We start from the raw sequence: 18,664 nt of genomic DNA, 5'->3' as shown, positions 1-18,664 counted from the left end.
TTGTCCAAACAAAATTCACTCCAACCAAAGATCTGCCTTGCCTGCCAATCTATAGTTGGGTTATGTTTTATCAACCATGGTAAACCTAAGACCATAGGAGCGGGCAAGTCCTTCATGACAAAACAAGAAATGATCTCAACATGTGAATAACCCACACTCAACTGAATACCATGAGCAATATGAGTGAGACTCCTTTGAGAAAGAGGGGAAGAATCAATTGCGAACACCGGAATCTCTCTTTCTAAAGTGCAAGTACTTAAGCCCATATTTTGAAGAAAAAGAAAATCCATAAGGTTTACCCCAGCATCACGGTTAATGAATACTTCAAAATGTTCCTGAGTCTAGCGCCACTATAGCTGGAAGGAGAAAATGAGTATTGCAGGTAGATTGGCATACCTGCTTGCTCCGACACCCCATTCACACTACCAAGAGTCAGGGATGTTTTTTTTTTTTTTTTTCTTTGTGGTTCTTTATCATCAACATGTGGTTTAACAAAAGGACAAGCATAAACAAAATGACCACTTTCTCCACAGTAATAACATAGCTTATGCAACCTCATAAAGTTCCTATTACCAGAACGGAAAGACACCTGACCCAGCTGCATGGGTTCCTCCCCTACCCCAGAATTACATGTCATACTACCCTGGGGAACCGGTGAGACCAAACCACTCACACAAGGGAACCCTCGCGCAGAAGGAACCTTACACCTCTCTCTAATGCGTCTAACCATATTGCTAAAGACATAGCATTCTCTAACGTATCCGGATACTCATGAAAAGCGAGGGCACCTTTCAATCTCTCAGACAACCCCTGACAAAACTGACTAAGTAGCGCGGGGTCATCCACTCAGACTCCGCAGCCCATCTCCTAAACTCAACGCAGTACACCTCTGCAGTATATTCTACTTGTAATAAATTACGCAACTTAGATTCCGCCATCGAGCCCCGATCTTGGTCATCATGAATTCATCCCAAGGTTTTAAAAAAATTCATCCACCTACCGGAGGGCCAGAGAACCGGTCGGCAGAGAAAAGACCCATGACTGTGCATCCCCTTTAAGCAGGGATATGATTATCCCTACTCTCTGACCCTAATCACCAGATGAAGACATCCGCAGCTGAAAATACAGCTTACATGACTCTCTAAAGCGGATAAAGTCATCCACACCCCCTGAAAATCTATCAGGGAGAGCAACTCTAGGCTCCCCATAAATTTGATTTCCTCCTATAGCACCTGAAGCAAGAGCATTCTGACACCATGCGAAAGAATTAGGCAGATCAGCAACCTCTGGGGATAATCCCTGCATTAGATCAACTAACGCATCAATTGACTCCATCTAAAAGCAGCTGCAAAATGGCAGTCTAGGTATGGCGGGTTATAATGTCACACTGGGTAGGATACAAGATACAATAAACACACAGAAAACCTCAAAACAAGCATCTAGGCCAGAAGCTGGGGATAAAGGTCCCCTCCTGACAATACCCTATCATCTCTCCCTGGACTTCTGTGCCCACGTTCAGACCCTAAAGGTGGGAATCAACGTGCCCCGTGCCTAAGGCTGAAGATACCCTAAAGTCCCTAAGGTGATGGAAAGGTGGAAAGAGGCAGTCTGCTTCCTCAGGACCTGGAGGAGGCAGGTGTCTCTCTAACAGCCTAGACAGAACACAAAAAGGAAACCAAAACCAACTTATCTTGTAGCAGAGTAGAAATGGCAAATCCACCTTTCCTCAGAGCAAGAAAGAATCTATAACCCGCACAGGACACTGGGAAGGGGCGTAATTTAAACTCACACAACTGACCCCACCCAGTGCACCTGAAGGGAGGCGGATACAACTCAACTCCAAACCCAAAACAAACAAAAAACTACACACGTGCGGCTAACCTGGCAGACATCCACACATAACCTGAGCAGGGCATGACATGTGGTTTCTAAAATGGGGTCACTTTTTTGGAGTTTCTACTCTAGGGGTGCATAAGGGGGGCTTCAAATGGTGTAAAAAATACAGTCCAGCAAAATCTGCCTTCCAAAACCCGTATGGCATTCCTTTCCTTCTGTGCCCTGCCGTGTGCCGTACAGCAGTTTACGACCACATATGGGGTGTTTCTGTATACTACAGAATCAGGGCCATAAATATTGAGTTTTGTTTGGCTGTTAACCCTTGTTTTGTAATTGGAAGAAAATTATTAAAATTGAAATTCTGCCAAAAAAGTGCAATTATGAAATTTTATCTCTATTTTCCATCAATTCTTGTGGAACACCTAAAGGGTTAACAAAGTTTGTAAAATCAGTTTTGAATACCTTGAGGGGTGTAGTTTATAAAATGGGTTCATTTTTGGGTGGTTTCTATTATGTAAGAAATACTTCAGACCTGAACTGGTCCTGAAAAAGTGGGTTTTAGAAATTTTCAGAAACATTTTAAGATTTGCTTCTAAACTTCTAAGCCTTGTAACGTCCCCAAAAAATAAAATGGCATTCCCAAAATGATCCAAACATGAAGTAGACGTATGAAGAATGTAATTAATAGCTATTTTTGGAGGTATTACTATGTATTATAGAAGTAGAGAAATTGAAACTTGGAACTTTGATCATTTTTACAAATTTAGGGTAAATTTGGTATTTTTTTAATAAATAAATTTTTTTATTTTTACTCCATTTCACTAGTATCATGCAGTACAATATATGACAAAAAAAAAACATCTCAGAATGGCCTGGATAAGTAAAAGTGTTTTAAAGTTATTCACACATAAAGCGACACTGGTCAGATTTGGTTTGGAAGAGCCCGATCCTTAACACTAACACCATGATCTGCATTATAGTCCCCATATTGGAATGTTACTTATCGTATAACTGTCCGTCGCTTATTTTCGCTAAAAAACACTTTTATTAAATATGTTAATTAGGTTCTGAAGGTGCCCAGGGGCGGCGTTCAAGCGGCCGGTGCCCAGGCCCCTCGTCGCTTTTCATGTGAAGCCTCTCCCCTTTCACCCCTCTGGCCCACCCTAGGTTCTTTTGAAATCCAGCACCATTCACAAGATTCACCGCGCCTGCTCACTTCATGTCACGGCTGAGGATGGGGAAAACCCTCAGCCGTGCGATGCCCGATGATGTTGTGGCTACTCGGCCATGAGAACAGGATAGGGAGCAGGTCACCTCCTCAAGCATCCCTAACCTGACCCTAACTCCTAACCTGCATGGGCCGACCTTAAAGGTAGGAGGACCCATGCGCAGGAACCTCGGAGCCCTGACTTACCCTCCGCAGATCCCTGAGCTAGGAGCTGGGTAAGACAACCTACTCCTCCTAGGCATGGAGGAGCAGGAGTCTCAATGGCCAAGCTGTTGGGAAAAGGGGAACTCATACAGCCTTACGGGTATGGCAGGCGAACTAGTAGTTCCACCAACCTGCCACAGCCTTGCTGACTGGATCCCTGCGCAAACAGGAATCTAGAACCGTAAGCTGCACCAAAACACATAGCAAGGTCCCAACAGAACATAACATACAACATCAACACACAGCAAGACATAAACATAAGGACAATATCTTTATGACCACAGGGGTGGCTCTCACTGGCAGGAAATATGCACAGGAGGCTGCTCCAGCCAAGCATGACTGAAGCAACCTACTGAGCCATGCCAAACACCAAGGCTATATAGGCCAAGAAGCCAAACCCCACAGTCGGACACACCCAGTGACATCACACGCACTGGGAAGGGAGTTAACCCTTCCAGCACCACAGAAGGGAAACACACATAAAGGGGAAGTGACCAAACTAAGATCACACTGTGGCTGTCCCCCCATCGGCCCCCCCTCCCTCCCTCTATTGTAATAAATCGTTGGTGGCACAGTGTGCGCCCCCCATCGGCCCCCCCTCCCTCTATAGCAGTAACAACATTGGTGGCCAGTGTGCGGCCTCCCATCTCCCCCCCCCCCCCGATCATTGGTGGCAGCGGAGTTCCGATCGGAGTCCCAGTTTAATCGCTGGGGCTCCAATCGGTAACCATGGCAACCAGGACGCTACTGCAGTCCTGGTTGCCATGGTTACTTAGCAATAGTACAATAGTAGAAGATTCATAGTTACCTGCTTGCTGCTGCGATGTTCGTGTCCGGCCGGGAGCTCCACCTACTGGTAAGTGACAGGTCTGTGCGGCGCATTGCTAAATGAACTGTCACTTACCAGTAGGAGGAGCTCCCGGCCGGTCACAGACATCGCAGCAGCAAGCAGGTAAGTATGAATCTTCTACTATTGTACTATTGCTAAGTAACCATGGCAACCAGGGCTGCAGTAGCTTCCTACGCTGCCACCAATGATCAGGGGGGGGGTGGAGATGGGAGGCCGCACACTGGCCACCAATGTTGTTACTGCTATAGAGGGAGGGGGGACCGATGGGGGGCGCACTCTGTGCCACCAACGATTTATTACAATAGAGGGAGGGAGGGGGGGCCGATGGGGGGGCGCACACTGTGCCACCAACGATTTATTACAATAGAGGGAGGGAGGGGGGCGATGGGGGGCGCACACTGTGCCACCAACGATTTATTACAATAGTGGGAGGGAGGGGGGGCGATGGGGGGCGCACACTGTGCCACCAACGATTTATTACAATAGAGGGAGGGAGGGGGGCCGCACTGGCCACCAATGATATTCAAACTGGGGAGGGGGGGGTCTGCCCCCTGCTGCCTGGCAGCCCTGATCTCTTACAGGGGGATATGATAGTACAATTAACCCCTTCAGGTGCGGCACCTGAGGAGTTAATTGTGCTGATCACGGCCCCCTGTAAGAGATCGGGTGCTGCCAGGCAGCAGGGGGCAGTCATGTAGACAGTTTGTAGTATATTCTAACCTGAAGCGTCCCCATCACCATGGGAACGCCTCTGTGTTAGAATATACTGTCGGATCTGAGTTTCACGATGTAGCTCGTATCCGACAGTATATTCTAACATAGAGGCGTTCCCATGGTGATGGGGACTCTTCAAGTTAAAATATACCATCGGATTGGAGAAAACTCCAATCCGATGGTATAAAAGAACTCCAGACTTTACATTGAAAGTCAATGGGGACGGATCCATTTGAAATGGCACCATATTGTGTCAACGTCAAACGGATCCGTCCCCATTGACTTGCATTGTAATTCAAGACGGATCTGTTTGGCTCTGCAAGGCCAGGCGGACACCAAAACGACTTTTCTTTCATGTCCGTGGATCCTCCAAAAATCAAGGAAGACCCACGGCCGAAAAAACGGTCACGGATCACGGACCTACGGACCCCGTTTTTGCGGACCGTGAAAATAAACTGTCGTGTGCCGTTTTTTCGTCCGTGGGTCTTCCTTGATTTTTGGAGGATCCACTGACATGAAAAAAAAGTCGTTTTGGTGTCCGCCTGGCCGTGCGGAGCCAAACAGATCTGTCCTGAATTACAATGCAAATCAATGGGGACGGATCCGTTTGACGTTGACACAATATGGTGCAATTGCAAACGGATCCGTCCCCATTGACTTTCAATGTAAAGTCTGGAGTCCCTTTACTTTCACACTTGCGTTCATATAATGCAGACGGTGGCTCAGTTCAGAGCGGATCCGTCTGCATTATATTGTTAAAACATTTCTAAGTGTGAAAGTAGCCTCATACGGATCCGTCCAGACTTTACATTGAAAGTCAATGGGGACGGATCCATTTGAAATGGCACCATATTGTGTCAACGTCAAACGGATCCGTCCCCATTGACTTGCATTGTAATTCAAGACGGATCTGTTTGGCTCTGCAAGGCCAGGCGGACACCAAAACGACTTTTCTTTCATGTCCGTGGATCCTCCAAAAATCAAGGAAGACCCACGGCCGAAAAAACGGTCACGGATCACGGACCTACGGACCCCGTTTTTGCGGACCGTGAAAATAAACTGTCGTGTGCCGTTTTTTCGTCCGTGGGTCTTCCTTGATTTTTGGAGGATCCACTGACATGAAAAAAAAGTCGTTTTGGTGTCCGCCTGGCCGTGCGGAGCCAAACAGATCTGTCCTGAATTACAATGCAAATCAATGGGGACGGATCCGTTTGACGTTGACACAATATGGTGCAATTGCAAACGGATCCGTCCCCATTGACTTTCAATGTAAAGTCTGGAGTCCCTTTACTTTCACACTTGCGTTCATATAATGCAGACGGTGGCTCAGTTCAGAGCGGATCCGTCTGCATTATATTGTTAAAACATTTCTAAGTGTGAAAGTAGCCTCATACGGATCCGTCCAGACTTTACATTGAAAGTCAATGGGGGACGGATCCGTTTGAAAATTGAGCCACAGTGTGTCATCTTCAAACGGATCCGTCCCCATTGACTTACATTATAAGTCTGGACGGATCCGCTTGCCTCCGCACGGCCAGGCGGACACCCGAACATAACTTGAAGCGTCCCCATCACCATGGGAACGCCTCTATGTTAGAATATACTGTCAGATATGAGCTACTTCGTGAAACTCAGATCCGAAAGTATATTCTAACACAGAGGCGTTCCCATGGTGATGGGGACGCTTCTAGTTAGAATACACTACAAACTTTGTACAAGACCGCCCCCTGCTGCCTGGCAGCACCCGATCTCTTACAGGGGGATATGATAGCACAATTAACCCCTTCAGGTGCGGCACCTAAAGGGGTTAATTGTACTATCATATTCCCCTGTAAGAGATCAGGGCTGCCAGGCAGCAGGGGGCAGACCCCCCCCTCCCCAGTTTGAATATCGATCGGAACTACGCTGCCACCATTGATGGGGGGGGGGGGGGGAATGGGAGGCCGCACACTGCCACCAATGTTGTTACTGCTATAGAGGGAGGGGGGCCGATGGTGGGCGCACACTGTGCCACCAACGATTTCTAACATTAGAGGGAGGAAGGGGGGGAAGGGGGGGCCCGATGGTGGGCGCACACTGTGCCACTAACGATTTCTAACATTAGAGGGAGGAAGGGGGGCCCGATGGGGGGCGCACACTGTGCCACCAACGATATTCAAACTGGGGAGGGGGGGTCTGCCACCTGCTGCCTGGCAGCCCTGATCTCTTACAGGGGAATATGATAGTACAATTAACCCCTTTAGGTGCCGCATCATATCCCCCTGTAAGAGATCGGGGGCTGCCAGGCAGCAGGGGGCAGTCTTGTACAGAGTTTGTAGTGTATTCTAACTAGAAGCGTCCCCGTCACCATGGGAACGCTTCTGTGTTAGAATATACTGTCGGATATGAGTTTTCACGAAGTGAAAACTTAGATCTGAAAAAGCTTTTATGCAGACGGATCTTCGGATCCGTCTGTATGAAAGCAACCTACGGCCACGGATCACGGACACGGATGCCAATCTTGTGTGCATCCGTGTTCTTTCACGGGCCCATTGACTTGAATGGGTCCGTGAACCGTTGTCCGTCAAAAAAATAGGACAGGTCCTATTTTTTTGACGGACAGGATACACGGATCACGGCCTCGGCTGCAAAACGGTGCATTTTCCGATTTTTTCACGGACCTATTGAAAGTCAATGGGTCCATGAAAAAAAACGGAAAACGGCACAACGGCCACGGATGCACACAACGGTCGTGTGCATGAGGCCTAAGGCTGAGGTTTCCTCAGTTCTGTGTCAGCTCTCCTGGTGTGTGTTGTCTTGTCCTGCTCCTTGTTTGTACCCACTCTCCCATGCTGCTGACCCAAGGGATCTGTGTCTGTCTGTGCTCTGTGGGTTTCTCTACTTGTTCATTAATGTCCTCTTACCTGTGTTTCGGTATCTGTTCTGCCAGTTATGTTTGTTACTCCTGTGTGTCTGTACCTGACTTCTGTTTGTTTATTGCTTGACGACGCGGTGGTCTCTCCTGGGACCTCCAACTCGTGACAGCATTATCGTCTTGCATGGGCGAGGGAGCATCTACACTTAACGAGGGACCAGTGGGCCTCAGTGCTCTTCACTGATGAAAGTTGATTCACGCTGAGCTGAAATTATTACCGCCAACGATGCTGGAGACGTCAAGGAGAGCGCTATGCATCAGCCACTGTTGTCGCCAGACGAGCCTTTGGTGGTGGTGTTAAAGTGTGGGAACGTGTGTCTATTCAATACAGAACTGCCCTACACTTTGTGAATGGTACAATGACAAGCCCATACTACTTGAATAACATCATCAACCCAGTCATTGTGCCTCTGCATGAACAACACAGGCCTAATTTCATCTTTATGGATGACAATGTGCCAGCTCATCGAGGTCACATCATTACGGAACGACTGCTGGAGACTGGGGTACCTCAAATGGAGTGGCCTACACTTTCTCCAGACCTGAATCCCACTGAAAACAAATGGTAGCAGCTGATTTGCCATGTACAAACTCGTAATGCTGTGCCCCAGAACCTAAATGACCTTAGGGCCACTGTTCAAGAAAAGTGAGATGCCATGACAGAGCAGACAATAAGTCGACTTGTGAGCAGCATGAGACATTGTTCTTAAGCTATAATTGATGCTCAAGGCCTCATGACAAGTTTTTGAAACAATAAAATCTTTTGTGGGGGTATACCTACCATTGTTGTTGGCTTTTGTTTCAATAAATTGTTTGAGATGAGGGAATCACCATTGCTGCTTCTACTAAATGTCCTACTTTCGTAATACAATATCACTAGCGCGGGAACGTTTTACGTTTTCCATAAATTTCACCTGAAAGCCAAATATCCCTAAATTTTTGTGAGAAGTATATAGCGGTTGCAGGCTAGTTGCACTGTGACTGGCTTTCTTTCCGCCATACATGTATGGTGGTTTACGGAAAGTCACTTCCCGCTGCACTATACATCTATGGCGGATGCTGTGAAGTGGTTAAACAATTCTGTATCTTTTTCCCTACATTACATATCCATCAAAAAGAATGTCACTTCATGAACTAACATGCACATCTATTCCTGATCTGCTTTTACATCCTCACATGATCTCAGCGTCCACTCTTCTGCCATACACACTTTCCTCTTGTGTTTCTTGCTGGCTCAGCTCTTCTGTACCTCACACATTACACGACCTCACTTCCCCCTAAGCTTCTCACACTGTTGCATCACCCTCCCTTTGCTGCTCACATTCCTTTACCCTTTAGCATTTGTTAATTTAGCACATCCATTCATCATTCCTTTTGTTTATCTGTTTCCTAGGAGACTTACTGTATTCTTCCTAATCAGCATACAGCCTCCCTGTACTCTCTCAGCGGTAGCGGTGGGATCGCTACTGTTTCCATACCAGAACTGTGATCCAACCACGCCAACCACCTGACTTTAATAATTGATTCCTTAAATTTTTTTTCATTCTCCCAATATTTTAGTAAATATTTTTTATAAATATTTTGCTGACCTGAGCGCCGCATTTGATTTTTAATTCTACTATCTGCAACCATGTGCACTGCAACAAGTTCCCTTTTAACAACCATACCTTTGCTGATAGGTTCATTTAAAGGGAACCTGTCACCGGGATTTTGTGTATAGAGCTGAGGACATGGGTTGCTAGATGTCTGCTAGCACATCAGCAATACCCAGTCCCCATAGCTCTGTGTGCTTTTATTGAGTAAAAAAATGATTTGATACATATGCAAACTAACCTGAGATGAGCCTTGTACTTGCAAGATTACGGAGCTCTAGCTTTCTGACGTCACTGGGGATCAAGAGAAGGCAGAGCTCTTAAATGTATTTTTTAGCTCTGTATATACAAAAGAAGAGAGGGCATCTCATAAAGGTGGTGCCACCGGTGTAAATAACTAAAATAACATACTTACCTGGCTGACTGTAAATATGGTCCTTAATATGCTAAAAGAAAATTAAAGTGAACATGGCTCCAGGTCCAGATGGATTATGCCCTAGAGTTCTAAAGGAGCTCAGTACAGTTATTGATTTGCCTCTGTTCAAAATATTTACAGATTCTTTAATGACAGGTATTGTACCAAGAGACTGGCACAAGGCGAATGTGGTGCCCATTTTCAAAAAGGGTGCTAGGTCTTCACCAGGAAATTACAGACCAGTAAAGCTTAACATCCATAGTGGGAAAAATGTTTGAGGTCCTTCTACGGGACTACATACAGGATTATGTAACTGTCAATAATATAATAAGTGATAGCCAACATGGTTTTACTAAGAACAGAAGCCGTCAAACTGACCTGATTTGTTTTTATGAGGAGGTGAGTAGAACCCTGAACAAAGGAAAGCTATCGATATAGGAAAGGCGTTTTTTGGAAAGGCGTTTGATACTGTCCCACACGGACAACAAATGGGTAAATTAAGGTCTATTGGTTTAGAAAATATAATTTGTAATTGGATTGAAAATTGGCTTCATAATAGTATCCAAAGAGTTGTGGTCAATGATTCCTACTCTGAATGGTCCCCGGTTATAAGTGGTGTACCCCAAGGTTCAGTGCTGGGTCCGCGATTATTTAACTTATTCTTTAACCGCCTCCGGACCGCCTAACGCAGGATCGCGGTCCGGAGGCGGCTGTCCCAGGCAGAGTCACGCGTCATCTCGCGAGACGCGTGACTTCCTGTGAACGCGCGCACACAGGCGCGCGCGTTCACAGGATCGGCCGGTAAGAGACAGGATCTACAGCCTGCCAGCGGCGATCGTTCGCTGGCAGGCTGTAGACGCGATTTTTTATTTATCTCACCCAGCATGGCTATATGTAAAATGCCACCCCAAAACACATTCCCCAACTTCTCCTGAGTACGGCGATACTACATGTGTGACACTTTTTTGCAGCCCAGGTGGGCAAAGGGGCCCACATTCCAAAGAGCTACTTTCGGATTTCACCGAGCATTTTTTACAGATTTTAATTTCAAACTACTTTGCACGCATTTGGGCCCCTAAAATGCCAGGGCAGTATAACTACCCCACAAGTGACCCCATTTTGGAAAGAAGACACCCCAAGGTATTTCATGATGGGCATAGTGAGTACATGGAAGTTTTTATTTTTTGTCACAAGTTAGTGGAATATGAGACTTTGTAAGGAAATAAAATAAAAATAAAAATTCATCATTTTCCGCTAACTTGTGACAAAAAATAAAAAGTTCTATGAACTCACTATGCCCATCAGCAAATACCTTAGGGTGTCTACTTTCCGAAATAGGGTCATTTGTGGGGTTTTTCTACTGTCTGGGCATTTTAGAACCTCAGGAAACATGACAGGTGCTCAGAAATTGAGAGCTGCTTCAAAAAGCGGAAATTCACATTTTTGTACCATAGTTTGTAAACGCTATAACTTTTACCCAAACCATTATTTTTTTTACCCAAACATTTTTTTTTATCAAAGACATGTAAAACATTATATTTAGTGAAAAATGTATATATAGATGTCATTTTTTTAAAAAAAATTTACAACTGAAAATGAAAAATGACATTTTTTTGCAAAAATTTCGTTAAATTTCGATTAATAACAAAAAAAGTAAAAACGTCAGCAGCAATGAAATACCACCAAATGAAAGCTCTATTAGTGAGAAGAAAAGGAGGTAAAATTCATTTGGGTGGTAAGTTGCATGACCGAGCAATAAACAGTGAAAGTAGTGTAGTGCAGAAGTGTAAAAAGTGGCCTGGTCATTAAGGGTGTTTCAGCTAGGGGGGGTTGAAGTGGTTAATAACATTGAGGATGGGATTAATAGTGCTGTTTCTATTTTTGCAGATGATGCCAAACTTTGTAATACAGTCCAGTCTATGGAAGATGTTAATAAGTTACAAGCTGACTTGGACAAACTTACTGTTTGTGCCTCAACTTGCCAAATGAGGTTCAATATAGAGAAATGTAAAGTTATGCACTTGGGGGCTAATAATCTGCATGCAGCATATGTTCTAGGGGGAGTAAAACTGGGAGATTCACTTATTAAGAAGGATCTGGGTGTATTAGTAGATCATCGACTAAATAACAACATGCAATGCCAGTCAGCTGCCTCTAAGACCAACAGATTTTGTCTTGTATTAAAAGAGGTATTGGATCACTGGACAGGGATGTAATATTGCCACTATACAAAGCGTTGGTGCAGCCTAAACAGGAATACGTTCAGTTCTAGGCACCAGTCCATAAAAAGTATGCCCTGGTGTTAGATAAAGTGCAGAGTAGAGCAACTAAACTCATAAAGGGCCTGGAACATTAGTTATGAGCAAAGATTAAATGGACCGAATTTGTTTAGCCTTGAAAAAAGACGTCTAAGGGGGGACATGATTAACCTGTACAAATATATAAATGGACCATACAAAAAATATCAAGGGAAGCTATTCTGTGTTAAACCCCTCAAAAAAACAAGGGGCCACTCCCTACACCTGGAGAAAAGATTCAGTCATAAGAAGCGACAAGCATTCTTTACAGTAAGGTCTGTGAATCTCTGGAATAGCCTGCCGCAGCAGCCGGTCACAGTAAATACGGGAAATGGTTTCAAAAAAGGTTTAGATTTTTTTTAAATCCAAAATAACATTGAGGCTTATGACAATGTATAGAAATCTTGTTCTAAACACCCTTTGGCCCAACCCCTTTTTAAAATAAAGATGGACATTGATCGAGAGATTTGTTCCCTGGATCGATATAGCAGGATGACAGGTTGGCCTTGATGAACTTTTGTCTTTTTCCAACCTTAGCAACTATGTAACTATGTAGGATACAATTCTTTAAATTATAGAGATTGCAGAAAGAAATTACAGTCCTTATTCTTCCATTAAAGGTGTTGGCCACTTTCTGGTTATTGTTGACCAATGTGTATATAAGATGACTATATGGCACTTACTAATATAACTGTTGAAATTCTACACCATTGTCTATAGTTTTTTAAGCTATGCTCCTGTCATGTATGGGAGGAGTGTGTGCCGCCTTGAGCTCCACCCTCACCTCTGTCCCTGCCTACTTGCATGGTTCGCCCTAGGCGACGGTGTACAACTTGACGGCGGTCTGATCTGAGTACGTGCAGGGCCTTAAAGGTAAGAATAGAATAAAGGAGAAAACAGCAAACAAAGTGACAGGCAGGCACTGAGGGGTAAATCAAATATCAAGGTCAATACGAGCCGAGGTCAGGGGCCAGGAGGTAAAACAATACAAAAGGGAAAACAAGATCAAGTCAAACTAACGCCGGTGTCAAAGCCAAGAGGTAACGTCAAAAGCAGGAGGTAGCAAGAACGAGGTCAAAATACGAAGCCGGGGTCAAAACACAACAAACACTAGCAGGTGATATGCTGGTGAATGAAATAGGACCAATCACAGGCAACCTGTGGCCAGCAGGCTGCCTGTTTAATATCCCTGGCTGGTAAGATGACGTGGCCAGCGTCAGGTGAATCACAGTACACAGCCCAACACAGCCGAGCACCGATCATAATTCTTGGCGCTCAGCTCCTCGGCCGCTTGCCTGCTGCCATGAAGAAGAGGACGCAGGCTGCATTCTTGACCCTCCCCTTGCACAGGGCGCTGGCCCCATGTTACAGCAACCTTGTTTAAATAGTCTTTTGTGCTGTCCACACAAAAGTCCTGTTCATTAGATGGCCGCTGATGGAGGGTCATGTGACCAGGCAGATCACCTCCATGTGATGTCTCATCCATTCAAACACACTGCACCTGAACTTAACCCTCAACAGAACAAGTGCACATGGCAGATGCTGTGTGATAGAATGGAAGAGACATCACATGGAGGCAATTTGTCTGGTGTGAGAAGGCACAAGGTGCCATAGTAGACGATAGATACGTGTCACCGAGGTGCCTAACCTCAGTGAAATGAACCGGTAACGTTTTGTCAGTAACCCTAGGTTACTGACTCTTGTTAGTAGTAGTTTAGCTGCTGGCTGCAGCTGATCTGGGCCGGGTTTCATTAGAGTAGTCAAAGAGCAGGGTGGGATGACTACTCCCATGTATCCAGACTAGATTTTGGCTGGCCTATATAAGCTAGGAAGCCCAGGAGAGCTGGGGGTGTGTTAGACTGGGAGTACAGCTGTGTGGAGTGTTTCAGCGGAGAAGCCTGCTATTGCCAAGTCTTTTTCCCCTCAAGCTGGTGGTGAACTGTGTTTTTTTGTGTGTTTACATGCTGAAGTAAGTGAGTATTTGTTGAATCCGTTTTGGGCAAAATAAAAGACTATTGTTTGAACTATATCTGAAGTCACCATTTTTGCTGATCGCCACACTGGTCACTGACCCTCCATCAGTGGCCATCTTATGGACAGGATCTCTTTGTAGACAGCATAAAAGACTTTGTAAACAAGGGGCATACTTTATGAAATATAGTAAATGGTGCAGCATTTCAACAAAGACTATTTTAGTCATCAGTCTGGTCCATCAGTCACTAGAAGGTGGCCAAATCCTTTAACACATTAACAAAAGGAATTGAATAGCTACGGTATGTCACCTTTTTTTTATTGATATGTATACATAAGTATTAGTATATTGAAAAACTTTTTATTTTATTTTTCAGATTCTAAATGAAATTCCATTGTTAATTAAAATCCCATGGCTTCTTGATCGTGTGATCCAACCAGAGTATGAACTGATTGCATTCTTAAAGGAAATGATTTCAGAGCATCGGCAAACATGGAATCCAAACGACATCCGTGATTTTATTGATTTCTACTTAGTGGAGATGGAAAAAGTAAGTGCTTTTTAATTTTTTTTAAGACAGGATAAAAGCACTTTCCTTTTCTTTCATCATGTATGTATACTCCTCAACATTGAAACTGCAAGACCAAGAACAAGCTGTAAAGTTATTCAAATGGAGGAAGTATCAGGTGTCTCTAAGATCTCCAGATGATCAAATTGTCAAGCACCTAGTTCCAATCTGTGGTGTGTGAAAGGGGGACAAAACTTATTGAAAGCAAACATTTTTAGCCACATGAAATCAAAAAAATGGAATCAAGTCATGTGGGATGATTGTGCATCCTGTTCAAAAAGCCAGTTATCGCTATTTGTTGCAAACTGAGAGGGTCAGAATTAGTGATGGATGAACATCGGGCAGGACGATTTGCGAACGCGCGTTCTCGATTAAATGTTCGCGAACCGCGCGTTCCCGGCGGGCCTCATTCACTTTAATGGCAGGTGAACCTAAAAAACGGCCCGTACAGGCCCCAAAAATTAGGCAATAGGCATTCACCTGACAGCAAAGAACTTTAGATTCTGTGGCTGGAGGTACATTAGGCGGCCACAAGATAAATATGTAACTGTCGGCCAGTACAGGCCCCAAAAATTAGCCAATAGGCATTCACCTGACAGCAAAGAACTTTGGATTCTGTGGCTGGAGGTACGCTTTTAAACATGCTACCATTTCACCCTTCCTCAAAAAGCGTTCACTTGACCCATCTGCTTTGTCCAGTTATCACCCCATATCACTTCCTCCGTATGCCTCAAAGCTACTTGAACAAGATGTCCATTCTGAACTGTCCTCTCACCTCTCCTCCTGCTCCCTCTTTGACCGCCTACAATCTGTCTTCCGACCCCACCACTCGACTGAGACTGCCCTTACCAAAGTCACCAATGACCTACTAACAGCCCAAACCAAGAAACAATACTCTGTCCTCCTTCTCCTTGACCTGTCCTCTGCCTTTGACACTGTTGACCACTCCCTTCTGCTACAAACTCTCTCATCTCTTGGCATCACTGACCTGGCCCTCTCCTGGATCACATCATACCTCACAGACCGGACGTTTAGCGTCTCCCACTCCCACACCACCTCCTCGTCTCATTCCCTCTCTGTTTGTGTCCCACAAGGCTCTATCCTAGCCTAGGACCCCTGCTCTTCTCGATCTACACTTTTGGCCTGGGACAGCTCATAGGATCCAATTTTTAATTGTTTATGTATTAGAGTATGTGCGTAATAGAATATGTGCTTATTCTTATTTCCATATATATATGTTTTTTATTTTTTATTTACTATTTCTATTACTTTTTTCTCAATACCCCTGAAGAAGGAGGGTTGTGATACCTCAGAAACGCGTTGGGATATTTTGTATTGTTCTACTGCAATAAACTGCATTGATCAGAAGCCTTATCGTTTGGCGGCCATCAATTGATACCATCTGACATGCGATCCTGGCTAGGGGGGCAGTTGGTCACGGGTGTCTTGAGCTTTATCCTGTGACTACCCCCCCTGTGAAGTGAGTACTTTAACTTTTAGAATCACCAATCTCCTCTCAGGAGATCACTCTGTACTATCACCATTATCTGGTGTAAGGTGGGTATTTCTTACCACACCTATCTTCTTCATACTCTTGGGAGTGGCGCCTATTATAGTGTTTCCCTTTTTTTTGAGTCACGTCTGGTTGGACCCATTCAGTAGGTTTGGAGCCACCAGACAAGATTCATCCATTACTGGTATGTGTCTGTTGGGAATGAAAAAAATATATATAAATAATGTTTTTTTTCATTTCCCTTTAACACTTGTGCTGCCTTCCCTAATAGAATTACCGAACGGCACGTAGACGGTGGTGCTATCTTATTTTACTTCATTCACACTAACATCTTCTCCATCCCTCTGGCCCCTGTTCCCCAGGGCTGTTAACCCTGGTGGAATTACTCAACCTCTTTTTTCTCTTCTCCTATTGCATCACATGAGACATGCCATCAAGGTACCCGGTCTTGGTGGAGTAAAAGCCAGTAGCTAGAGTGTCCACAGGGCCGGTGCAAGGATTTTTGCCTCCCTAGGCAAGATAAAAATTGCCGCCCCCTTATCAGATGATCTGCCCATATCATGACATCACATATGTTCCACCCCTTTCTCAGCATTTAAATGAAAAGAACTGCTATGTTTCCCTTAGGGTTAATCAAGCTTCTTGTAGCTGTCTCCCTGACAGCCGCTAGAGGTGCTTCCGCGATTCTGACTGTGAAAATTACAGTGGGAAGACGCGGAACATAGTTTTGAATGAGTGCGCATGCGCATTCGCAGCAGAGAGGAGGATCGGGGAGAAGAGCTTCCAGTGCCGGCGCTGGAGAAAGGTAAGTGGCTGAAGGGGTTTTAACCCCTTCAGCCCAGTGGGAGGGGGACACGAGGGTGCCCCACTCCTAACAACTATATAGTGCCAGGAAAATGAGTTTGTTTTCCTGGCACTATAGTGTTCCTTTAACACCAGTACTGCACAGTGTCTTTTCTCTGCAGGAACAGGCTAAAGACACCAGCACCACTACACTAAACTGTACTGGTTCTGGGACTAATTTTAATGTGAGGTAAATTAGTTTCCAATGTAGTATTAATAACTAAACAATTAAATAATAAACATATTGCATTGTCTACTTACCACCAGGACAATAAGATGATCTGGTCTCTGGCTGCAGTCTGGCTCTGGGGACTCCCTTGTCACTCTCTTCTCCTCCCCTCCCTTGTCACACTCTTCTCCCCCCTCCCTTCCTTGTCACTCTCTTCTCCCCCTCCCTTGTCACTCTCTTCTCCCCCTCCCTCCCTTGTCACTCCCCCCCCCCCTCCTCCCTTGTCACTCTCTTCTCCCTTCCTCCCTCCCTTGTCACTCTCTTCTCCCCCTCTCCCTTGTCACACCCTTCTCCCCCTCCCTTGTCACACCCCTTTCCCCCCTCCCTTGTCACACTCTTCTTCCCCTCCCTCCCTTGTCACACCCCTCCCCCTCCCTCCCTTGTCACTGTCTTCTCCCCCTCCCTCCCTTGTCACACCCTTCTCCCCCCTCCCTCCCTTGTCACACCCTTCTCCCCCCCTCCCTTGTCACACTCTTCTCCCCCACCTATAGTGAGAGGCTATAAATCACCAAGTGCAAGGCATGTGTGGATCAACACTGGCCTATGGACAAATCGAAAGGAGACCCGAGCCTGTATTACTTATTTTCGCTGTTATGGACTGACTACCTAACCCGGCTGCGATCTGGCTTTACTGAACTGTAAGATAGCTGAAATAATTAATAAACTGTATTGAAGTGACTTTGTTGTGTCCCTGCCTTTCTTCAACACTGGTTATAGGAGTCCACATCATTACACCTTCCTGCGTGGACTAAACGTGCTACAGTGGCTTGCATAATTGAGCTGTTTCCATTTTTTTTGTCATTTGCATATAATTAACATGTCTATTGATCCTGTAATTTCCATAATTACATGAGCATTCCTTCTTGGTGTTGCATTTAAAATTTTAAGGACTGTCTGTTTACATGGAAAATGTTAAAAATTGTGTTCTCCCGGGGGTTTCAAGAAAACATATGAAAGTATGTGTGTCCTATCTTTTTGCAGATCGTGGACCCATTAAAGTGAATGGGTCCGTGATCCACTGCGGCTGCCCCATGGTCAGTATTCTTGCATGTCGGCCCGCAGCACAGCCACGGGGTTCGTGTGCAGGAGGCCTAAGGCATATTGGTACACTTTTCCAGGGTGCAAGTGCCCACAGAGAGGGCTCTGAGAGCCGCCTCTGGCACCCGTGCCATAGGTTCGTCATCACTGCTCTAATGCCACCAGACAGATACTACCCCCCTGACTTAAGCCTCTCTCACCCAGTTTATTATTTTTTGTGGTAATTATGTTTTTATTGAAATACAAAATAACAATTTTGTTTCGTCAGTTACATGGTACATAAAGGGATATGAGCAAAACAAGATGCACAATTTACTTGACTGAAGTAACATACTTAAGGCATCAAGGATCAAAATCAGTCCATATATCTGAAATGCAAATAAAGGCTAATTGATAACCAAGCATCTTGTTGTATTCAATCATTTGTAAAAGGATGAATGTCAACAGTATG

The 18,664-nt window shown here is 45.1% G+C and overlaps 1 protein-coding gene across 1 annotated transcript in view; it reads left to right on the top strand.

The window, feature by feature from the left end:
• LOC122943639 (cytochrome P450 2D14) overlaps positions 1-18,664 on the top strand; it is an 89,874-nt gene that overhangs the window by 44,223 nt on the left and 26,987 nt on the right. The window contains exon 5 of the mRNA XM_044301531.1: positions 14,399-14,572. Within this exon, the coding sequence (XP_044157466.1) occupies positions 14,399-14,572 (174 nt within the window). The remainder of the gene's footprint in view (positions 1-14,398; positions 14,573-18,664) is intronic.

This window comes from Bufo gargarizans, chromosome 7, assembly GCF_014858855.1.
Source record: "Bufo gargarizans isolate SCDJY-AF-19 chromosome 7, ASM1485885v1, whole genome shotgun sequence".
NCBI lineage: Eukaryota > Metazoa > Chordata > Amphibia > Anura > Bufonidae > Bufo > Bufo gargarizans.
The sequence above is the reverse complement of the archived record's forward strand: the minus strand, read 5'-3'. Positions and strand labels throughout refer to the sequence as shown.